This window comes from Aotus nancymaae, unplaced genomic scaffold, assembly GCF_030222135.1.
Source record: "Aotus nancymaae isolate 86718 unplaced genomic scaffold, 86718_ANA_hifiasm-v0.15.2.pri h1tg000059l, whole genome shotgun sequence".
Lineage (NCBI taxonomy): Eukaryota > Metazoa > Chordata > Mammalia > Primates > Aotidae > Aotus > Aotus nancymaae.
In genome coordinates, this window is record NW_026988473.1 from 27073550 (window position 1) to 27098290 (window position 24741).

The window sequence follows — 24741 nt, forward strand, 5'->3', positions numbered from 1 at the left end:
GATCCTACAGGCTCTAGCAGGGCAGGCTGCAGCCTAGTTCACAGTGAAGTCCATGGATTTTGGAGTTGAACAGACCTGAATTCAAGTCTACACTCTACCATTTTCTAGCCACAGGGCCATGGTTAGTTAACTTAATATGCGGGCCCTGAGGCATCTCGGTGACCAGAATGAGTGCATGGGATCAGGAAATGTTTGTTTATCAGATAAGCCTCAAGTCCTTTTTTTTTTTTTTTTTTTGAGATGAAGTCTCGTTCTGTCGCCCAGACTGGAGTGCGGTGGCACAATCTCAGCTTACTGCCACCTCCGCTTCCCCAGTTAAAGCGACTCTCCTGCCTCAGTCTCCCAAGTAGCTGGGAGTACAAGCTAGTGCCATCATGCCCGGCTATTTTTTGTGTTTTTAGTAGAGACAGGGTTTCACCATGTTGGCCAGGCTGGTCTTGAACTCCTGACCTCACGTGATCCGCCTGCCTCAGCCTTCCAAAGTTCTGGGATTAGAGGTATGAGCCACTGTGCCCGGCCATAAGCTTTAAGCTCTCCATCTGTAAAATGGGAATAATACTTACCCGTAGCACTGTCAGGATTAAGTTAAATCATATTTCTAGGGAACTGCATACTTTGCACATAATGAGTCCTCAGCAGGTGATGATGGTGGTGATGGTGATTGTAATTGGTGCTGAGACAGAGGGACCTTCTCTGCTGAAATACTTTGGGTTTTGCACAAGACAGTACAGGGCAGAATTGCCATAGAGCCTGGCCCTGGCTGGTAGAGGCTGGGAAAAGAGACCCAGAGAGATTCCCTCGGTCAGAGATCTGGGGAGAGACCCATGGGGGTGGTGGGGAGAGTGGGGATGTCGAAAAAGAAACCACATTAGCCTAAGTTCTGGAGGAGACAGGCCCTGCCAAGTATTTAATTCAGCCAGAGGGAAATGAAAGGGATACGAAATTGCTATTGTGCATCTAGGTGACAGTTTCCACCTCCGCCTGTTGGCTGCAGGGTAAACAGTAATTACGCACTAAGGCAAGGGAGCTTCAGCCAGGAGCATCCTTGGAAGAATATGGGCTGTGAACTCAGACTTTGTCTTCTTTTTTTCCTCTTCCTCCCCTGTGCCCTCCCCCCACCAGGTGACTTGGTCTCCCGTGCCATGCACCACATGCAGGGGCGCCACCCCCTGTGCCCGGGCGCCAGCCCTGCCCGCCAGGCCCGCCAGCCGCCACAGCCCATCACTTGGTCCCCTGACGCCCTCCACACGCTCTACTACTTCCTGCGATGTCCACAGATGGAGTCCATGGAGAACCCCAACCTGGACCCCCCGAGAATGACCCTGAACAATGAACGGTAGGGATCTTCTTTGGGCTGAGCACCTGGTGAGACATGCTTCCAAATGTGCATTGACCGACTGACTGATGCCTGACTGACAGGGTGAGAAAGGGGCCCTGGAGCTGTGCTGTGTGCCTGTGAGGAGGCGGCCAGGAATTCCGATGGATGAAGGCCTGCACTGGTGTGCAGTGGGATTTTTTTTTTTTTTACGCTGAGCTGATGCACCATGGAACCACTGAGGCTCAGAACATGGGCTTTGGCCTCTGTGCCCAGTCTGGCACGTGCTCACTGGGCTCTCTGAAATTCAGCTGTCTTGTTATAAAATGTGATAGCCACACACACCTAGAAATGTTAGTGTTCTGAGAAAAAGCATGTAGGATGGGGGCTGGGTGGTAACTGGCCCTTGGCCAGTGGTAGCTGTCACCTCTTTTCATGGGGTTATCCCATTCAAAAGTGATGAAATGATCACTGCTGCCATCTTTGTTATTAGGGATCTTGGGCGTGTTTTGCCCGATCCATTCATTTTACAGAAGAGACCATCGTGGCCCACGCAGCTGTCTGATCTCCAGCAGGTTAGGGGTTGAATAGCCCCTGGACCCAAGCCTGTGGGCTCCTAGTCAGGTACTTTCACTAGAGGGTCCCGACACTTTCCTAGCTGGAGGCAGCGCTGCAAAGAACAGATGTGTAGGTTGTGTACTGCACAACGGAACCCAGTGAGGGGCATGAGTAGGGGATGCACGGGGAGCCGTGTCAGCCTGAGGATAGGATACCTTTTCTAATTGGTCTTCTCAGAGGGCTGCTTTTTTGAAATTTTCTGCCTGGAAAATATGCTTTTTCATTATTTTTTGTTTGGTTGGTTTTTGGTTTTTTGTTTTGTTTTGTTTCTGAGATGGAGTTTTGCTTTTGTTGCCCAGGCTGGAGTAAAATGGTGTGATCTCAGTTTACCACAACCTCCGCCTCCCAGGTTCAAGCGATTCTCCTGCCTCAGCCTCCCAAATAGCTGGAATTACAGGCACCTGCCACCACGCCTGGCTAATTTTGTAGTTTTAGTAGATATGGGGTTTGTCCATATTGGTCAGACTGGTTTCGAACTCCCAAACTCAGGTGATCAGCCTGCCTTGGCCTCCTAAAGTGCTGGGATTATAGGCGTGAACCACTGCGCTGGGCAAAAATATGCTTTTTTATAACTTGTTCAAAACCTTGTATGTGCTGGCATGAACCTCACGTGGAGGCCACCGCATGGCCACTTAAGGTAAGGTCTGTCCGTGGGCTAAAGAGTTGTGTGTTTGAGGGTCCAGGAAGTGGGAAAGGCTTGCACTTGGTTTGGGAAGGCTCATCTGCACACACTTCACCACACAGTGAGGCCCAGCAGAGGCAGAGCCCACGGGACTCGGCACCCTACCGGGAAGACAATCTGAGCCCTCCATACTGGAAGTTCTGGAGGCTCTGCAGTCCCCTGCCTGACTGCCCGCTGTCTTTGTGGGGCATTGAGTCTCATCAGCTCTGCAATCCACAGCCGGCTCCACAGCCAGGTCTGCTTCCTCGGTGCCCCAGAAAGCAAAGGCACTAAGGTGGATTTACTGAGTGTTTACTATGTGCTTGGCGCTGTGCTGAGCACTTTGCGGGTGGATGCTCACTTAATTCATACGCTATCAGGAAAGAGGTGCTCTTCAGAGCCCCATTTTACAGATGAGTAAGTGGAGGCACGGAGAGACTAACTGGCCCCACCACACAGCTGTGCCCCTCATAACCACTACACTGTACCTCCTGTCACTAAGAGGAATGTAAAACAGTAGTGGCCCAGTACTCACCTCGTAGGGGCCTAGTAAATGCTACCATTGCTGTTATCAGTACTAGTATCCTTATTATGTCATCATTGTTTTATTTCTCTGGGAGCTGGCAGGCGATTGCAAGTCTGAGGAGGGCCGCCCCGGGCCTGACACAGCAAGAAGACTGGAGGTGGAGCCCCGGGCAACCTCAAAGACACTTTTGGTGTGAGCTGGGGCCAGAGCACAGACCCTAAGCCCCAACTATTCCTGCTTTGTGGGAAAGTGTTGTGGTTGAAGGAGCGGGCTGGGAGGGAGAAAGGGCAGGGAAGACATGTGGGAAGGAGGAGGCAGGATGCCTGCTTGCTATTTGGTAAGGTGCGGTGCCGGGCGGAGGCCGGGTCACCCACACAAAGGTGACTGGAGAAGAGGACAGGAGCCTTCTTCAGGCCAGTTGTCCTGGCTGCTGGACCCTCAGGCTCTCATGGCTGTAGGCCAGGGGGCAGGCGTTCTTCTGCTGGCGCTTTCCTCAGCCCCCTTGGGCATCTGCGTCGTGTCCTGTGGCTTTCCCCCAAAAGGGTCCCAGCCCCCAGTACTCTAACACACAGCATCAGGGTTTCTTCCTGATCTGAGTTGTGTGGCCCTATGTGGTTATAACAGCTGAGCTTGCATGGTAACAGACACACGTGCATGTGTTTAGATCACCGTTTATTTAAAAACCACACTATCTGTAGCACAAATAAATTGGTAGCAAAGATATTTTTCCATGAATCATTTCAAATGAATAGCAGACACATGGGCAATTGGAACCCCATTAGAAAAAGAAAAAGAATCCAAAATTTTTAGGTTTTGACACCAAAAGGAAGACACCCTAAAAATACTTGGGGAGCCAACAGCCCGGCAGCTCCCTGATGGCCCGGCTCCTGCACTGAGCAGACCTGCTGCCCTCTGGCTCACTCTGACAGGGAAGGCCCTAGAGGCTGTGGGGATCCTTCCTGGGAGCACTGAGCTCACAGCATTACGGCAGGCTGGGCTGCGCCAATGTCGCATCAAGGCCCCAGCACCGTGATACCCTCACCAGAGCTCTGGGGAAAACCTCTCCTGATGTGAAAAGTAGCTGGAGTTTTCTAGGGTTCCAGAGTGACAGAGCTTTGCTTTTGTGAGTTTGGGGATGTGCGCCTGTCTGTCCATCTCTGTCTCTCTCTCCACTTCGTCCCCTTGAAGCTCCATCCTCTGTCCTGCCTAGAAGTATGGGGGACTGCGTTCACCCAGCTAGAATTGGACAGAGCCCCTGATTTCAGTGTGACCGTGGTTGTCTGGCTGTAGGGGCCATCTGTGTGGGGATTGGTGGCTCTCTGGGTTTGTTTGTGATTAAGTGACCTCCTCTACTGCCTTGCACACATGGGAGAAGGAGCTCAGTTTGGTGGCAGCAGGACACCATTGATGGCACCACTCAAGTCTGTACTCATATTTCTGCTTTGAAGAAAGGTACCCTGATTCCTTCCATTAGGGGCTGTGTCTGACCACGTCCATGCCGACCAAGGGAAGGGACATGTGTTCATCTCTTGTGTGTGGAGCTCGCTGTGGCATTCCCTTCATATCTTTCTGTAAGGGCCCTCTTCCCCAGAGCTCTCTGCTCTGGTTTTGGGAGGAGAGACAATGGGGAGAGGGAGTCGCAGAAGCAGCAGGAACTCAGCATGGCGAGTGGGCAGCTTTGCAGGGAATGATGAAGCCTCCAACCTGCTTTCATCCACTGCTGCAGTGAGCCTGGTGCATCAAGAAACAGTTCAGGCTTTGGGGCAGAAGCCTGGGCTCAGAGCCACAGAGGGCCCTTCCATGCCTCAAGCTCCTCACCTGTGAAATGGGGCGAAGTAATTCTATCCAGTAGGAAAAAGTGAGATAACATACGCCCTTCCTTTAAAGCCCATTTCTTCCTACTTCTATGCCCAAAGCACATCAGCAAGTTTGATGCTATCATTACCTCCATTTTACAAGTGAAGACGGGAGGCCGCGGGGTACCCAGTGATAAGTGGCAAGGCCAGGATTCAAACCCGAGGTCTCTCTCACCTCACGCCCCTCACCTTTCCCTGTGCCAGGCTGTGGCTTTCCTAACTGGCTGCCGAGACCTGATCCTACAGCTCTGAGGCATGCTAGGTACTTTGGGGCCACCTTCTCTGGGGCCATTCCAGCTCCACCCCCTCGCTATCCTGGGAAAGCTCTGCAGCGGAGCCGCCCCACACCCTCCCAGGTTGCCTTTCTCGCTGGCAGCTTTGCATCCAGGCACCAGCCAGGCACAAGGCAGAGTCAAAAACACAGAATTAGTCACAGCTGCTGCCCTGCAGGGTGTGTCATCACCCGAGATCAAGCTCAGAAAGTGAAAGAGTCTCCTGTCAGGGATCCAGGTTGCCCAGGGAGATCAGGAGCCTCCTTCCTCTGAGGTCTGGAGAAGAATGGACAACCATCTGGTTAGACGTGGCCCTGGCTGGTTGTGCCTGGGGGCAGAGGGATGGGCTAGCTGGTACAGAATCTTTGGCAGAGGAGATACCTCCTCGGCCATCACCCTCCTGGGGAATGAGAGGTCTGGGGTGGTAGGGATAAAGACTACACAGACACGTAGGCAGGCAGGAGGCCCGCCAGCTCGCCAGTGAATTGCTGGAAGACAGCGTCATCAAGCAGAGGAGCCAGAGGAAGCCATGCAGGCAGAGGTGCAGAGGGCCTGAGGTCAACAGGAGGGGACCGTGGCTCCGCATCAGAACTTGGGTTGCTGGAGGCTCGGGCTCCCCCAGGCATCTACTGAGAGCAGCAGCACAGATGCCAAAGCCAGACCTTTGAGGAGTGGCCAGGCAGGGAGAGTGGGAATGGCAGAGGGCCACTGGTCCACAGAGCGGTCCACTTGCCTCAGATCCTGGCCCCTTGCCTCCTCCCCAGCCCGCACGGCACATCTCCACCTCTGTAGAGAGAGACACACTCAGAAGGCTTGGAGCGGCCGGGCGCAGTGGCTCACGCCTGTAATCTAGCACTTTGGGAGGCCAAGGTGGGTGGATCACCTGAGGTCAGGAGTTCAAGACCAGCTTGGCCATCATGGTGAAACCCCATCTTAAAAAAAAAAAAAAGAAGGCTTGGAGCCTGCTGGTGTCCAGGACACGAAAACAGGAGGAATGTGGAGCCCTTCCCAGAGTTCTGATTTGGGGTCGGGCTAGAAACATCTGGTATCGTGGCTTCTTAGCCAGCCCAGCCAGAATAGCCCCATCTGAGGAAGGCACTGCTATTCAAAGGTGTGTATCTGAGATCTACCTTGCTGCTTTTTATAACCTTCAACCAGTCATTTAACTTCAGGGCTCTTAATCACCTGTAAGGCATGAAGACCCAATGAGTTAACATACTTTTGGGGTTTTCTTGGAAACAGGGTCTCACTCTGTCTCCCAGGCTGTAGTGCAGAGGCACAGTCTCAGTTCACTGCCTCCTTGACATCCTGGGCTCAAGCAATCCTCCCACCTCAGCCTCCCAAGTAACTGGGCCCACAAGCATGCCCCACCACACCTGGCTAACTTTTAAAAAATTTTTCGGGCTGGGCATAATGGCTCACGCCTATAATCTCAGCACTTTGGGATATTGAGGCGGGTGAATCACAAGGTCAGGAGATGGAGATCATCCTGGCCAACATGGTGAAACCCCGTCTCTACTAAAAATACAAAAATTATCTGGGTGTGGTGGCACGTGCCGGTAGTCCCAGCTACTTGGGAGGCTGAGGCATGAGAATTACCTAAACCCGGGAGGCAGAGGTTGCAGTGAGCCGAGATTGCGCCACTGCACTCCAGCCTGGCAACAGAGAGAGACTCTATCTAAAAAAGAAATTTTTTTTTTTTTTTTTTTAGAAATAGAGTCTCGCCATGTTGCCCATGCTGGTGTCAAACTCCTGGGCTCAAGTGATCCTCCTGCCTTGGCCTCCCAAAGTGCTGGGATTATAGCCATGAGCCACTGTGCCTGGCCACTACATACTTTTAGAACGGGATCTAGGACACATTGAGCGCCTGCTCTTATGATGATCAACACAGTGGTTTGTGTCAGGCAGGGTAGCAGCATATACAGAGACCAAGTGGCTAGAGGAAGCAAGGCACCCAGGAGAGAGGGCGATGGGGAGGAGCAGAGCAAGAGAACACGGGCAGCGTGGTGCAGGATGGAGCACAGAAATGGATGGACCTTGTGGGCCAAGACACACAGGACTGAGCTTGTGGCTGAGAAGGTCCTGCCCACAATGGTCCAGCTATTTCTGATTGGCTGAGTTTTATTGTCCTTCCCGTACTTCCCTCCTTGGGGCCTGAACCCTTCTGAGAATGAGGGCAGCAGAGAGTCCAGGAAGCCCCTCCCGTGCTGCTTGCCTTGATGCTTGATGCTCCTACAAAGGTCTGCCCTGGAGAAGTTTGCTATGTGGTCCTGCACCCCCAGACAGATTAAGGAGACACAAGACCAGGGTGCTGACATGACACTAATCTGGCTCTCCAATTCCCATAGAGCTCTTTTTGCTAGGGCTACCGGGACCTGCTCATAGGTTGAAGCTTTTGTCCGGCTGAGATCCTGGCAGAAGATAAGTATGTGTCCGGCCTAGTTCTTGGTTTCCCTGTTCCATACCAGGCTGGACAGAATTTCAAATTGCTGGAGCCAACAAAAGTGTCAGTGCTCTGGGTTCCAGCCACTTGGTTGGAAATGGAGACCTGGGGCTTTTTTTTCTTTAAGAGACTGGCTCACTCTGTCACCCAGGCTGGAATCCAGTGACACAATCATGGCTCACTGCAGCCTTGAATTCCTGCCTGGATGCAAGTAATCCTGCCACCTCGGCCTCCCGAGTAGCTGGGATTATAGGTGCATGCCACCTTGCCACCTGGGGCTTCTGATGGTGACCAAGGGGAGGAGGGTGCAGTGAACCTCTTGGGTCATCCCAGAGGTGTTATCTTGACTACCTTTTAGGAGTATGACCATGTCAGCTCATCTTCCTGGGCCTCAGTTTCCTCATCGGTAAAATGGTGAAGATAGTAATATGGCTCCTATGATTAAATGAGATAATACAGTAAAGCACTTAGCTCAATGCCAGGCACATAAAAAGTGCTTATTAAATGGTGTCTCCTCCTCATTATAATGGCCATAAACACATTTAGACGACATGTTTGACACTCAGAGCCGGCTCTCTTCATTGAGGTAGCATGACATTTCCTAAAATGTGATTCTCAAGTGATATCCGGGTCAGTAATACTACTACCAATACAATTACCAACACTACTACTGATGATATTACTACTAATTAACCACTACCACTGTGACTACTCCTAATAATACAATTACTAAGATCACTGCTACCACCGGCACTACCACTACTGCCAGTTGCAGTGAGCATTATAGAGCGCACGTTCAGAAACAGATACTGTCTTAAGTGCTTGACTTACTAGCTCCTATTTCTCCCTGGACTCCTGTGGACCATGGAGAAGGGCTCTAGGAGAATGATAAAGAGTGGCTTATGTGATTGAGTCTCCAGCCTGATGAGTGAGGCCAAAGCAAGATGGAAGTAAACAAATGAGCAAAACCCACCAGACAGTGCAGGACGGAGCTCAGCTGCATGATGGTGCATGAGGTCATCCCTCAGGCTCTGAAGCCTGCCCAGATTCCAATCCCAGCCCTGCCACTCTCGAGCTGGGTGGCCTCGGGCATGTCGTTTAGCCTCTGCGTCTCAGTCTCTTCTTTTTTTGGGTGGGGAGGGGCGCAGATGGAGTCTCGCTCTGTCACTCAGGCTGGAGTGTAGTGGTGCAATCTTGACTCACTACAGCCTCCACCTCCTGGGTTCAAGCTATTCTCCTGCCTCAGCCTCCCAAGTAGCTGGGATTATAGGCATGTGCCACCATGCCTGGCTAATTTTTGTATTTTTAGTAGAGACGGGGTTTCGCCATGTTGGCCAGGCTGGTCTCGAACTCCTGACCTCAAGAGATCCACCTTCCTAGGCCTCCCAAAGTGCTGGGATTACAGACATGAGCCACTGAGCCCAGCCCAGTCTCTTCTTAATAGGGGATTAATAGTGCCAACCTCATAGGGGTGTTGTGGGGATCAATTGAGTTAATACACATAAGGCACTTAGCATAGTGCTTGGTACATGATAAGAAGCAGCAGCAGCATCACATTGAAGAGTATTCTGAGACGGCTGGAGTAGTCGGGGGACCTGTCGGAGCAGACGTGGAATTTTTAACTGGACCTTAAAGGACAGCCATAGAAGCCTGGGAGAGGTGAACGGCATGAGCAGCAAAAGTCACAGAAGGACTTTCGTTGTTTCAGAGCCCATATTTTATAACAGAAATGGATCTACACTTTAAAAACATAAAAATTAGTTGGGTGGTGGTGGTGGTTGTTGAGACAGGGTCTCACTGTCACCCAGGCTGGGATGCAGCGGTGTGATCACGGCTCACTGTAGTGTTGACCTTCTGGGCTCAGGTAATTGTCCCACCTCAGCCTCCTGAGTAGCTGGGACTATAGGCTCACTCCACCATGCCTGGCTAATTTTTTTATGTTTTGTAGAAATGGGGTTTCGCCATGTCACCCAGACTGGTCTTAAATTCCTGCGGTCAAGGGATCTGCCCACCTCGGTCTCCCAAAGTGCTGGGATTACAGGCATGAGCCACAATACAAAGCATTCGTATTGTGTGTGTGTGTGCATATTGTTTGTTTTTTCTTTTGCTAGTCAAGTGAAACACTGGGAGTGGAGAAGGAACGAGGAAATCTGTAACTGGTTGTGATCGACTAGTTGTGAAAACCACTGCACTCAGACCAGCACTTGGTTTTTTAAGTCATCACTGATCGTTCTTTGTCTAGGCAAATGCTTCAAGGTCAAGCTATAGGTCATGGTTTCCCAGTGGAGAAAGAAGCACATCCTCCGAGTGGCTATGGGATGAGGATCAAACCCCAGCTCTTTTCCTCTGGCTCGATGATCCAAGCAAATCACCTTACCTCTCAGAGTCTCTGTTTCCTCCTGCGTAAGGTGGAGATCTGAGCCGTGCCTGCTTCCTAGGGTGGCTCCCAGGTTCTGGGGAAATGCCCCTGACACGAGTGAGGTGCCACATTGAGGTGCCTCTTTGTTCCCTTCCAGATGCAGAAGGGAGGCTGTTTCCCTCAGACAGCACTTTACATAAAGAGGGTGTGCCCACAAATCGGCTGTGCGTTCAGTCTAAAGAAGTGGGCTCGTTAATCTTTTGCTCAGCTTGCGAAAGTGTTTTCTTATCAAATAATAGAGATGATGGCAGTGGTGGCTTTATGCTACTGACTTCTGAGTTCCTTAAATACCGTTTCAAGATTTGCAATGTTAAGCTCTTTTCTCTCTTTTCCTCTCCCCCTTTTTGTGCATTAAATTTCCATCTGTTTACCCAAAATGGAAGTAAATGAAATAAGAATAGCTATTGAGTGAATTAAGTACTTGTTTCCATATATTCCCCAGGCTGGCATATCCACTCACCTCTGAAATGACTTGTTTACAGTCTAGGGTGCACACAGGGAGCTCCCCCTCCACCCCCAGGAGCCCCCCTCACTGTACTCTCATTTTATTTCCTTCGGAGCACCTGCCTCTGTCTGAAGTCACCTTGCTCATGTCTGTTCCCTCCCCACCCCTCCGGAATGTAAGTGCCCTCCACCTGCCCTGTTCCTGCTGTGTCGTCAAGCACAGTCCCAAGCATATATAGTAGGTGGTTAAATATTTTGTTAAGTTAATGAAACAGGTGGTAGAGCCTACTAGTTGGGTTCTTTGGAGTTAAAAAGGCCGTGATATGGGGTCCCTGCTCTGCCATTTGCTAGCTGTGTGACTTTGGGCAAGTTATGTGATTTGCCAAGTCTCAGTTTCCCTAGCTTGAAATAGAAAATGACTTGAAGTACTTCCAGAAGGTTTTGTGAGGGTCAAATACGGTAGCTGTTAAGGATATGGCAGAGAATCAGGCGTTTGTGTATGGCAGCCGCCATTATCGGTATAACCACTGTTACTATAAACCTGTGTGATGACTAAAAGGACCAAGTTTTGTTCAATGAACAAACAATCCAAAAACATTAGTGACTTTAAAAATCATGTCTTCTCAGCTAGGTGCGGTGGCTCACGCCTGTAGTCCCAGCACTCTGGGAGGCCGAAGCAGGCGGATCACCTGAGGTCAGGAGTTCAAGACTAGCCTGACCAACATGGAGAGACTCCGTCTCTACTAAAAATACAAAATTAGCTGGGTGTGATGGCACACACCTGTAATCCCAGCTACTCAGGAGGCTGAGGCAGGAGAATCACTTGAACCCTGGAGGTGGAATTTGCGCTAAGCCAAGATCGTGCCATTGCACTCCAGCCTGGACAAGAGCGAAACTCGATCTCAAAAAAAAAAAACAAATCATATCTTCTCAAAATGCATGTTTTCTCTCCTTCTCATAAATCCCTTTCTCCTTCAGTCCCTGCTCTTATTTCCATCTTAACTCAGCCCTGACAGTAGCTGGGAGCCAGGGTTGAGTAATAAAGATGAGAGGCTCACACCTGCAATCCTAGCACTTTGGGAAGCTGAGGTGGGAGGATCACTTTAGGAGTTCAAGACAAGCCTGGGCAAAATAGTGAGACCCCATCTCTACAAAAATAAAAATAAAAATTAGCTGGGTGTGGTGGTGCACGCCTATAGTCCTAGCTACTCAGGAGGCTGAGTGGGAGAATTACTTGAGCCCAGGAGTTCAAGACTGCTATGAGCTATGATCTCACCACTGCACTCAGCCTGGGCGACAGAGCAACACCCCATCACACACACACACACACACACACACACACACACACAGCAAAGAAGATAAGGTAGACAGGAAGGCGATATCACAGAGGACTTGTTAAATGAGGCCCATTTTGGACAGTTTAGCCTTATCACAACCTACCACCCAAAGATTTCAAAGAACCCTACAAACTGGATTTCATGGCCAGGTGTGGTGGCTCATGCCTATAATCCCAGCACTTTGGGAGGCTGAGGCAGGCGGATCACTAGGTCAGGAGTTAGAGAACAGCCCAACCAATGTGGTGAAACCCCGTCTCTACTAAAAGTACAAAAAATTAACCTGGCGTGGTGGCACACACCTGTAATCCCAGCTACTCAGGAAGCTGAGGTGGGAGAATCGGTTGAACCCAGGAGGCGGAGATTGCAGTGATCTGAGACCTTGCCATTTCACTCCAGCTTGGGCGACAGAGTGAGACTCAGTCTCAAAAAAAAAAACTGGATTTCATTTACCTGTAGGATCAAAGACAAAGCCGACTATCATCACTCTTTAAAGCTGATGGTGTCCCTGGCTCCACGCCTGCTGGTTTAGCCAAAGTGCTTGTGAGCAACGGGCTGTGGTTGCTGAGGGTTAAGCTTGGGAGAGACTTGATCCATCTTTACATGGGCTGGAAGTGTCTAGACAAAGCTTTACAGTTTACAGAGCATGTTTAGCACACAGCTCTCTAACAGGTCCTTACAGTAGCTCTTGGAGGAAGCCATGACACTCCCATTTATAGCAAGCAGACTGAGGCCCTGAGGGTGTCCGAGACATGCGCACCATCACAGCTGGTAAGAGACAGATCTGAGCTCAGGCATGGAGGTCAGTTGTATTAATAATAATGCAGTGGGCCGGGCACCATAGCTCACACCTGTAATCCCAGCACTTTGGGAGGCCGAGGCAGGTGGATCACCTGAGGTCAGGAGTTTGAGACCGGCCTGGCCAACATGGTAAAATCCCGTATCTACTAAAAATACAAAAATTAGCTGGGCGTGGTGGCAGGCACCTGTAATCCCAGCTACTTGGGAGGCTGAGGCAAGAGAATTGCTTGAACTTGAGAGGCAGAGGTTGCAGTAAGCTGAGATGGCGCCATTCCACGCCAGCCTGGGCGACAAGAGCAAAACTCTGTCTCAAATAATAATAATGATAATACAGTGAATTCACATTGCTCAGAGTGGTAAATCCCTTCCCCTCCCAGGAGGTAGAGGGTGAGGTCCCAGAGCCGGGGATCTCACTCAGCACCTCCTTTTCCCAGAACAGAGTGGCCAACTTGCTCTCAGCTACATGGGGCCTCTTTCTCAGCAGCCTTGCATTGGCCGGCTTTGGGAGGCCAGCCTGAGGGTGAGCGTCTGCTCAGCATCCGAGAAGGAGCGAGCCAGGGATTCGGGGCAGGAAGTGTCAGTGCCACATAACAGGGATAGAGACAGGACAGAATCCTGGCGCAGCCTCTGACAAGCGCCCCCCAGGGCTGGCGGTTGCCTGGGACTTCCTGTCCTATTGTTGGACCCACCGGCCCTCACAGAAAAGAAGACTGGGAACTGCCGGCCAGCCCGGGGAGCTTCATTCATTTGAGTGTTTTTGTAACATGGGCAGCAACAATCCCCTTTGTCTGCGGTCTTGCCAGGATTCTCAAGGCAGGGAATTCCCAACTCTAAAGGGAATTGATTTTGCTTTCTTCCGAGGCAAAGATGAAGAGCGTTCAGACCCTCAGGATGGGGGGAGGACAGGGGCTGGGCGGTCTCTGGAGCCGAGCCGGGCTGCTTCCTGGCTTGCTCTCACTTGCCTGCCAGGCAGCTCTTGGGATTTCTGTCCTCTTGCAAGACCAGCCGCCCGACAGCTGTCTGTGACTTGCCCCTCCCCACTTTCGCTGCTTTAATATTTGCAGATTTGTGGGGAAAGGACTTTCAAGTGGCCTAGGGTGCACCCCTTGAGGCACTGCGGCCCAGCCTCCTGTTCCTGGCTGAGCTCGGGGTCTAATGAGGCTGTGAGAGCAAAAGCTGGAGTTGGGGCAGAGCAGTGCCGGGGGCCCCACAGCAAGCCTTTCTCCATCACACCTCCTTCCAGCTTTCCAAAAACATTAGTGACTTCAAAAATCTTATCCTCTCTTCAGCAGAGTTTTAATTTAATTCAGAAAAAAAAAAATCTTCTCAAAATGCATGTTTTCTCTCCTCATACATGCCTGCCTCCTTTAGTCCCTGCTTTTAATTCCATCTTAACTCAGCCCTGACTGGCTGGGAGCCAGTTGAGTGATAAAGATAAGAGGCTCACACCTGTAATCCTAGCACTTTGGGAGGCCGAGTTGGGAGGATCACTTTAGGCTAGGAGTTCAAGACAAGCCTGGGCGAAATAATGAGACCCCATCTCTACAAAAATAAGAATAAAAATGAGCTGGGCATGGTGATGCACGCCTGTAGTCCTAGCTACTCAGGAGGCTGAATGGGAGAATTGCTTGAGCCCAGGAGTTGGAGACTGCTGTAAGCTATATGATCTCACCACTGCACTCAGCCTGGGCGACAGAGCAACACCCCAGCAACACCCCATATCACAAAAAAGAAAAATCAAAGAAGATAAGGTAGACAGGAAGACTACATCGCAGAGGACTTGTTAAATGAGGCCCATTTTGGATACCCACCAGGGCTCAGAGCATTTTATGCCTGCAATTTGGTATCCTGAAAGACCCCTGGCATTATTTGGAGTTCTTTGTTGTTGTTTATAATTGACACATAATAATTGTATATGTTTATGTGGTACAGTGTGATGGTTAAATACATATATACGTTATGTAACGATCAAATCAGGGTCCTTAGCATGTCCATCGCCTCAAACCTCCGTCACTGCTTAGTGGTGGTAACTTTCAAGATCCTCTTTTCTAGCTGTCTTGAAACACACAGTTATTAACTATAGTCATCATGCTGTGTAAGGGAATGCCAGGACTTATTTTTCCAGTCTAACTGTAACTTCATACCTGTTGACCCGCCTCTCCCCGCCATCCTACCCCAGCATCCAGTGACCACTCAGAATGGTTGGGGTTTTTTTTTTAGAGCCAGACTGACCACTACTGGCTAGTTGTGTCACCTTGGACATGTGTCCTAGCCTCTCCAAGTCTGTTTCTGCATTTGTGAAATGCAGACTAATAAGTACATCTCCCTTACAGGGTGGCTGTTTCAGAGGTCACGTATGCAACATGGCCTCATGCCTACCTGCACACAGCAGATGCTCAGCGCATCTCGGCAAGGTGACTTTGCTGCTTGGAAGCCAGTGCCAGTCTTCCCTGCAGCTGCCCTTGGGATGTGGATGCACAAAGCAGGGTCAGGCCCCGTCCTCGGAGCTGGCACCGTCTCTTTCTCTCTCTCTGGCTGGGCTGGGCTGGAGTGCACCACCCCTCCATGACCCCCATCCCATCAACAGCACAGGTCAAAACACTGCTTGCCAGTCAAGAATTTCACTGTCATATCAGGGTTCAAGAGCCCTCATGCCTCTGTTTCTTCCTAGAAGTTTCTAGAAACTCTTCACCTGACAGGCTGAATGGGTCATCTTTCTGCCTTAAACTCTGAGAGTTGGGGAAAGTGAGTGCTATGTGATTACACTTCGCTGAATCCAAACAGGATTACCCATCCCAAGGACCTAAACAAAAGTCCCCCATCCCTAGCCTGCAGCCCCGCAGATGGGATAAACCTCAGGGTCCTCCCAGGTCTGCCTTCTTGGGAGAGGCCAATGGGTGGTGGCAGGTGCCCTCGGGAGGGAGGTATGTTTGAGCAGGTTGAAGGTCCTTGCCTGTCTGGCTTCCATTTGGTGTAAAAGCTCGTGGTCTCTGGTGAGCCACCACAAACACTGTGCATGGGAGAATAAAGCTGGTCCCTGGCACATGGCTGCAGGGACGGGGCGTGGCTGGTAGGCCCGGGACCTGCTCCCCGGCAAGGTGCAGAGATGCCACTTTCACACCTGCCACCCAGGGTGTGGGAAGCACTGAGGCCCGGGCCTGCTGGACCAGCTGCCTGCCCTTGTGCTGGGGAGTTCTGGCCTGAGAAACGGGGCAGGCAGCCTGGCCCTTGCCGGGCTAGGAGCCCTCCCTGCTGTGTGGAAAAGCATGGAGGGGTGGAGGCCCACGCGCAGTCTCCACTGGAATCTGTACCAGCTCACCCACATGAGATGCTGCCTTGGAACCAGGCCTGGTTCCCAAGGACAGATGGCTGTGTACCCTCCACCGAGGCCCAGGCATTGTGACATCTGCAGAACCACAGCGGCCTTTTCCTTTTCCTGGCGACAGCTCCATCCCTACATCTAGCTGCCTTCCCAGAAGCCGCCTGGGCCCTGGGCTTCCCCTAGGAAGTTGTTGCATTTAGACCACTCTCCTGTGAAATGGCTGTCTTTTTACTGGGGAATCATTTCCTTTTTTTTTTTCTGAAAAGAACTGTTTGCCAATACCCAGGCCAACTGAAGCTTCTAGAAATGAAAGACGAAGCTGCTCCCCCGTTTGTGAGAGTGCTCGGAAGCCCTTTATGAACAGTTCTGGAAGCCGGGTACGGCGGCTCATCCTGTAATCCCAGCATTTTGGGAGGCTGAGGCGGGAGATCTCTTGAGCTCAGGAGCTCAAGACCAGCCTGCGCAACATAGTGAGACCTTGTCTCTTCAAAAAAATACTTTTTAAAAGTTACCTAGGTGTGGTGGCTCACTTGGGACGATCGCTTAAGCCCAGCAAGCAGGTTGAGGCTGTGGTGTCGCGTGATCACGCCACTGCACTCCAGCCTGGGCAGCAGAGGGAGCCCCCAATGTCTTTTGTTTTTGTTTTCTTAAAAAAATAAAATAAAATAAGGCCCGGGCATGGTGGCTCACACCTGTAATTCCAGCACTTTGGGAGGCCGAGGCGGGCGGATCACAAGGTCAAGAGATCAAGACCATCCTGGCCAACATGGTGAAACCTTGTCTCTACTAAAAATACAAAAATTAGCGGGCTGTGGTGGCGGCCACCTGCAGTCCCAGCTACTGGGTAGGCTGAGGCAGGAGAATCACTTGAACCTGGGAGGTGGAGGTTGCAATGAGCTGAAATCGCACCACTGCACTCCAGCCTGGGCGACAGAGTGAGACTCCATCTCAAAAATAAATAAATAAATAAAATAAAATGAATAAAATAAAATAAAACACTCCTGGAGTAAGAGCAGGCCCTGAAACCATGTTAGCAGCTGGAGGACTTTGCCTCCAGAAGTGAGAAATGCATCTTGTGTTTATAAATTTAAAAATGGAGTTTCTAACGTAGGTTTCTGCGCCCAGAGATGAGGAAACATCAGTGAGCAAAAACGTCTCTGCCTTCAGAGAAGTTACAGTCCAGAGGAGAGACCGTACAAAACCATGCCAACCAAGTAATTACAAACTGGGCAAGTGCTGCGCCGACACCAAGCTAGGGCTGAGTGCTGGAGGGCAGAGGAGACCTGCTTCAGACGGGGTGAGCAGGAGCACCTCCCCCTGCCCGCAGACAGCACGAGCCGGGCAGCAGGCCACAGCAGGCAGTCTCTCTAGCTGAGGCCAGTACGGTGACCATATGTTCCAGTTTGCCCAGCCCAGTTCTGGTTTACCCCTGGTAGTCCCAGTGCTGGCACTAGCTACCTTTTTCCCTCTCAAAAGTCATCCAGCTGGGCACAGTTGCTCACTCCTGCCATCCCAGAACTTTAGAACACCAAGGTAGGCAGATGGCTTGAGTCCAGGAGTCCAGGAGTTCAGGACCAGCCTGGGAAACATGGTGAAACCCTGCTTTACAAAGAAACACAAAAATTAGCTGGGTCTGGTGGCACACACCTGTAGTCCCAGCTACTTGGGAGGATGAGGCAGGAGAATCACTTGAGCCAAGGAGGTTGAGGCTACAGTGAGCCGTGATTGTGCCACTGCACTCCAGCCTGGGCAACACAGCGAGACCCTGACTAAAATGGGAAAAAAAGTCATCCAGTTTGCGTGACAAATTATGGTTGTTGTGCCTAACACTCATCATCTCTAAGATGCAGGAGACGGGCCAGCGCCAGGTGAGGAATGTGAGTGGCTGTGGAGTGTCCTCTTCAGAAGCTTAGACTCAGGGACACTCCCCAGGTTCATATCCCAGCTCAGTTCCTTGGCAGGTGCATGACATGAGGCAAGTGACCTCACCTCTCTGGCCCTCAGTTTCCCCATGTATAAAACAGGAATAATAATAGCACCTGCTACATCAGGCGGCTCTGAGGAGGAGATGAGTCACTGGATGTCCAGGGCACTGTGGCAGCTGCTTAGTAAACGCTCCGGAAATGTCAGTTGTTATGCATTTTTCTGTTATTCCTGGAGATCCTGATTGTCACACAGTGGACCTCCCATCCCACTGCTAACAGGAACCCTTGGGCTCCCACGGAGACCTGAAGGGTGACCCCTGGGAGGAGACTAGAGAAATCACCCAGAGCTAGTCATGACTTGGTTGGCTCTAAATTTGTGTCCCTGTGTGTATCTGGGTAAGCTTCATCTAGTGCCTCTAATCTGTACCAGATGAGTTTTAAAAGGAAAAGTGTATTTTCCCCCACAGAGAGCCCAAGGCCCCACCTCAAGTAGAAGTCACCTGGGCGTAAGTGGCGATTCTGCAGTGGGGTCAGCTGTGGTTCTGAGGGAGCTTGGCTGCTGGAGGAGATGAGGCTAGGGGGCTGAAGGGGGAACCATGCCCAACTCTGCCTCCAAGCCACACCAAACCATTCTGGTTTACCCAGCAATTCTAGAAAAATAATGAGTCCAAGGTGTGAGCTGGACTAGAAATGCTTCTTTTGTGCAGAGAGTGGAATCTGACTTAGTGGGGCAGTGTTGGTTTTATCCTGCCTGGATGTTCTGGCTTGGTTTTAGGCAGTGGTGGCTGTGTGGACATCTCGGGGAAGTGGTGGTGAGGGCCTCATTGCCGGCACTGCAGAGCCAGCCCTGACCTTCCCAAATAAGTCTGTTCGTGAAGCCGTCACTTGCTTAGGAAAAGCTTGGCATCTTTGCAAGTTCCTGATGGTGCCACTTGGCACCCCCAGCCCCCACCCAGACAAGACAGGGAGGGTATGGGAGCAGTGTGTCTCACGGCCCCATCCATGAAAGGGGTGAGAGCAGGGGGAAATGCCCCCATTCAACCCCAGTGCTTGGCTCTGACTCCCGCTGAAGGTGGGGCAAAGTTAGTGGAAGAATTTAGGGCTGAAGATGGGAACCACTGGAGCCACCCTCTCCCTTGATCGTCATTTCTGGCAGTCCTTTCCTGGACTCCCAGGGTGCCTGCAGGCGGGGCGGGGCACAGCTTAGAGGGCAATGAGGAGATCTCTTGGGACCAAGCCTATGGCATAGTGTACCTCCCAGCCCTGGGAGCCGGGCCTGCGCCCCAGAGTGTTGTGTGCTCAATCCGCCCTGTCTCTCCCAGAGCTAAGCTTGGGCTTGGTCTCGAGGCCCTTCTTAGCTGGTGGGTGTGTCCAGGGCCTGCCTAAGTCCTCTTGTCTAGCTCCTCCTGGGTGGGTAGAAAAGGGCACAAACCTGCTGGCCTCATACGCTTGGCCTGCCAGGATGGGAACAGAGACCCGGGGCTTGTGCCTGGGGCTCGGGTCATGTGGCCTCTGGTTACAGGCCTATGCTCCATCTGCCAACCTGACTCACTCTGAGGCCCATGCCCACCCCAGGGAAGAACAGAGCCTGCTTTCAGCTGGAAACTGGAGGGGTTTCCTGTTCTACATTGTTAAGACACCACTTATAGGACTGTCATCCCAATAAATCATATGCTTGCTGAGTGCAACAAGGTTTATTTATTTAATTTTTCCCAGGCTGCAGGGACCTCTTAAAACCAAGGCCTTGGCCAGGCATGGTGGCTCACGCCTGTAATTCCAGCACTTTGGGAAGCCAAGGCGGGCGGATCATGAGGTCAAGAGATCGAGACTATCCTGGGGGTGAAACCTCGTCTCTACTAAAAATACAAAAATTAGCCAGGGGTTGTGGTGCATGTCTATAATCCCAGCTACTCAGGAGGCTGAGGTAGGAGAATAACTTGAACCCCGGAGGTGGGGGTTGCAGTGAGCCGAGATTGTGCCACTGCACTCCAGCCTGGTGACAGAGTGAGACTCCATCTCAAAAAACAAAAACAAAACAAAAAAAACAAGGCCTTGAAAAGTTTATTCTCTTTCATTTAAAAAAATTTTTTTTAAATTTTATTTTATTTTGCTTTTTTGGATGCAGTCTTGCTCTGTCATCCAGGCTGGAGTGCAGTGGCATGATCTTGGCTCACTGCAACCTCCACCTCCCGGCTTCAAGCAATTCTCCTATCTCGGCCTCCTGAGTAGCTGGGATTACAGATGCTCACCACCACACCCGGCTAATTTTTTGTATTTTTAGTAGAGGCAAGGTTTCACCATGTTAGCCCAGATGGTCTCGATCTCCTGACCTCATGATCCACTCAAAGTGCTGGGATTACTGGCATGAGCCACTGTGCCCGGCCATTTTTTTAAGGGCGAAAATAGCTTTCTGAGTCCTGGTGCCATTGAGCGGACTTAGGAGACCCTTGGATTGAACAGCCAGGCTCACCTGTGTGATTAACTTAAAGACAGATGAGAGAGACGGTTATGGCACCTGGGTCTAGCGTCCCTATTGCAGCTGAACTGGCCATGTGACCCTGAGTGAGGCACTGAGCCGCGCTGGGTTTCCTTTTCCTCCTCTAGCAATGAGAGGAGTTGGTCAGGGAGTTTCCATGCTCCTTGTGTAAAAAGACCCATTTCCATTGGTCTGTTTAACGTGCTCCCCTTTATGCATACAAAGACACATGCTAGTGACCCTTCTAAGCGGCCTTGTCCCTCTCTGGGATTTGTCTGCATGTCTGTATGTGATGGTATTTAGGTTAGGCCTTTGGGCTGTTTGCAGCACTTAGGGGCAGATCAAGGATTGCTGATCCCTTGAAGTAATTCTCTGCCTGCCCACCCTCCCCACCAAACATGTTCATGACCCAAGGCCTCTGGGTCTGTGTTCTTTGCTGTTGCCCCTTCCCCTGTGTGAGTTTTTTCACTGCCAAGGCCAAGAGGCTGCCCTGCCAGAAACAGTTTCCAGCTCACACTCGACATAGTGGTTGCATTTGTTTCCTCTGTTTTATGAGCTGGGATGGAGTGGGTGGTGGGCAGCCTGCTGGCAGGCTTTGCAGGCTTTACATGTTTACACTTGCTATGGGGGGAGGGCAAAGAGTTGGCTGGACTTTCAGAAGGCTGGAGCTGAGGCATTTAATAGAACCAGATTCCTATAGCCCTTTTTGCTATTATATATTTTCTGTTAACAGACACTAAACTAGTAATAATAGTTAACATTTATGGAGAAGTTACCATGTTCCAAATACTGTGCTAAGTATTTTACATACATGCTTCCAACTGTTTTGCGAGGTGGTCCTATTGTTTATACCCATTTTGCTGATGGAACAACTGAAACTGGGAGGGGGAAGTAACTTGCACAGAACCACACAGCTGAACTCATTGGGCATACACTGGATTCCAACCCAGGCCACCTTTCTCGGGAGTCCATGCTCTTGGTCACCATGCAGTAGATACAGCTACTGTCATATGGAGTCTGTGAAATAAAAGCAAAAGGGCTCTCACAATGAAAGGAGTTAAAAACCACGAATTTTGGCCATTTCTTCTTTAATAAAAATATGGTCCACAGAGGAGGATGATCTGCCCAAGGTTACAGAGAGAGTCCAGTTGTGTCAAAGAAACTAGAACTTTCACCCAGTGAGGGTGCCACAGCGAAGGGTTCTAGAACCCTCGGATCCCTGGGCCAGCCAGGAGCATGCATGCGAGCCATACACCACTCTAGGATGCACCAGACTCTGTGCCACCAGGGACGGAATGCCAGCCCCATGCCAGTGCTGCCTGCCAGCCCCAAGCAGTGTTGTCCTAGTGATTAGCTGTGGTCTTCCACAGCAGCAGCCCTCAAAGTGTGGTCCAGGGACCCCTGAGGTCCCAGAGACTCCTGCCAGGAGTCCACAGGGCCAAAACTATTTTCATAACAAGAAGTTATTTGCCTTTTTATTCTTGTTTTCTCACAAGTATCCAGGGGCTTTTCGAGCTGTGTGACATCATGATGTCATCACTCTGATGGCAAATGGGACATGAGCGTGTGTGTTCATGTGTTTAATCTTTTCTCAGTTTTAGTTTCTGAGACAGCCAATATCTGTAGAATAACACATATAAACAAAAGCTCTTTGAGGGCCTCAGCAATTTTTTTTTTTTTTTTTGAGACAGAGTTTCGCTCTGTCACCCAGGCTGGGGTGCAGTGGCATAATCTCTGTTCACTACAACCACTACCTCCTGTGTTCAAGCAATTCTCATGCCTCAGCCTCCTGAGTAGTTGGGACTACAGGTGTGCCCCACTACACCCAGCCAATTTTTGCATTTTTAGTAGAGATGGGGTTTTGTCACATTGGTCAGGCTGGTCTCAAACTCCTGACCTCAAGTGATCCGCCCGCCTTAGCCTTCCAAAGTGCTGGGATTCCAAGTATGAGCCGCCATGCCCAACCAATTTTTAAGAGTATATATAGGGTCCTGAAACCAGGGGAAAAAATATAAAACCACTATTCTGAGTTATCAGATCCAGCTAAGGAAAAATTCATCAGCAGAAAGGCTGAACAAAGGGAGCTTTTTCAGCCCCGACCCAATCTCCCGGTTCTGGCCCTGCAGATATCTGCATTTGGGCATGGAACGGCCAAGCTCAGCCTATGATGGGAAAGGCAACAAGCAGGAAGTAAGAACCTCTTTGGGACCTTGAGGACGGCACACACTGGTCATTCTCAGTCTTGCTCCTTCAGGCCCTTTCACCCTGGAGTTCTGACATAGCCATGCTGTTGCAGATGGGATTTTTTAGAGGGGTTTTCCAGAATGGCCAGACATGCACGTCCAGCTCATCTCAGCCTGCCCAGCAGACTCCATGGAATTACCAGGAAGGAAATGGTAGCCTGGAACCTACAGCCCATGGGAGACATGTTCCTGAGAAAGTCCATGAATTTCTTCTTGTTTTACCTTCCCATAGATCCCAGGCTGGGGAGGTGGGTGGGCCAAGGAGAAAGGCCTGAAGAGGTCAGTTTGGGGGCCGGCACAGCCTTGTTTATACATGTGGGCACCAGCCACCTCCCCAGAGACAGAGGGCTCATCTAGATTTCTCTGTATTAAAAGTATTAATCAGTTTTTAATTCAGGAAGCAGAAAGCACTGTAGGTATTTTGAGCAAGAGATGATTTAATGTAGGGAATTGGGTGTTCACAGAATCATCGGAAGAACTTATGGAGCAGGGTGTAGGCTTAGCATCCAGGAATGATGAGCTCACCCATCAGGCGAGCTGCTCCCTCTGAGACAGCCCCCAGAACTGTGAGTTTGAACAACACCTCTGGAGCTGCAATTCAGGAGTAAAGCCGGAATCAAGAGGCACAGTGGCTCATGCCTGTAATCCCAGCATTTTGGAGGGCCGAAGCTGGCAGATCACTTGAGCTTAGGAGTTCAAGACCAGCCTGGGCAACATGGTGAAACCCCATCTCTTCTAAAAATATAAAAAATTAACGCCGGGCGCGGTGGCTCACACCTGTAATCCCAGCACTTTGGGAGGCCGAGGCGGGTGGATCACGAGGTTAAGATATCGAGACCATCCTGGTCAACATGGTGAAACCCCGTCTCTACTAAAAATACAAAAAATTAGCTGGGCATGGTGGCGCATGCCTGTAATCCCAGCTACTCAGGAGGCTGAGGCAGGAGAATTGCCTGAACCCAGGAGGCGGAGGTTGCGGTGAGCCGAGATCGCGCCATTGCATTCCAACCCGGGTAACAAGAGCAAAACTCTGTATCAAAAAAAAAAAAATATATATATATATATATATATATATATATATATATATATATATAATATAAAAAAATTGCCAGGCATGGTGGTGCATGTCTGTGGTCACAGCTATTTGGGAGGCTGAGGTGAGAGGTTTTTTTAAAAAGAAAAAAAAGTCTTTGCTATTGCTTTCATCATGTCACCATCACTACCACTGCCTTTGAAGCCTCAGGTTGGTGGAAACTGGACTGGAATGTTCTATAGGAAAAGAAGACCTGATGTTTTCATGACCTGGTTTGCTAGCAAAAACAGACAATGTGCACACAAAGATGGCTCTGCCTCCCATGCACTTACCAACTCTCATGCAGCATGTCTTAATGATAAAACCTAATTTGCATCCAGAATCCCAGCTGCAAAGGAGTCTGGGAAATGCAGGGTTTTTGTGGGTTTTACTTTTTTGTTTTTTTGTTTTTAAACAGAGTTTTGCTCTTGTTACCCAGACGGGAGTGCAATGGCAAGATCTCAGCTCACCGCAACCTCCTTCTCCCAGGTTCAAGTGATTCTCCTGCTTCAGCCTCCCGAGTAGGTGGGATTACAGACATGTACCACCATGCCTGGCTAATTCTGTATTTTTAGTAGAGACAGAGTTTCTCCATGTTGGTCAGGCTGGTCTCGAACTCCTGACCTCAGATGATCCGTCCACCTCGGCCTCCCAAAGTGCTGAGATTACAGGCATGAGCCACCACGCCTGTTGGTAAAGGAAATGCGGTTTTTAACTTTCCACCTCTCCAGCCAAGATGGAAAGTGAGGGCTGAAGGAGCCAATCCCCAGTGCATACCCACCAGAATCATCAATACTGCATTTTCCAAGTGCTGCATTCTAAGGAGCATAAAGCAGGGGAATAAGCCAAAATGCCACGTGATTAGACTTCATGATTTCCCGAATTCCCTCTTGGATTTCCCCTAGTGCAACTAGGAGATGCCCTCTTAGAAATCTGATAGCCACACATGGGGCTTTGTCTTGGCTGTTGGCCATAACAGGGAAGGATGGCTGGCAAATCCACGGAGTATCTTTT

At 50.5% G+C, this 24741-nt stretch overlaps 1 protein-coding gene across 1 annotated transcript in view; it reads left to right on the top strand.

The window, feature by feature from the left end:
• ABTB2 (ankyrin repeat and BTB domain containing 2) overlaps window positions 1–24741 on the top strand; it is a 208850-nt gene that overhangs the window by 159136 nt on the left and 24973 nt on the right. Inside the window, exon 3 of the mRNA XM_064365040.1 lies at window positions 1123–1336. Within this exon, the coding sequence (XP_064221110.1) occupies window positions 1123–1336 (214 nt within the window). The remainder of the gene's footprint in view (window positions 1–1122; window positions 1337–24741) is intronic.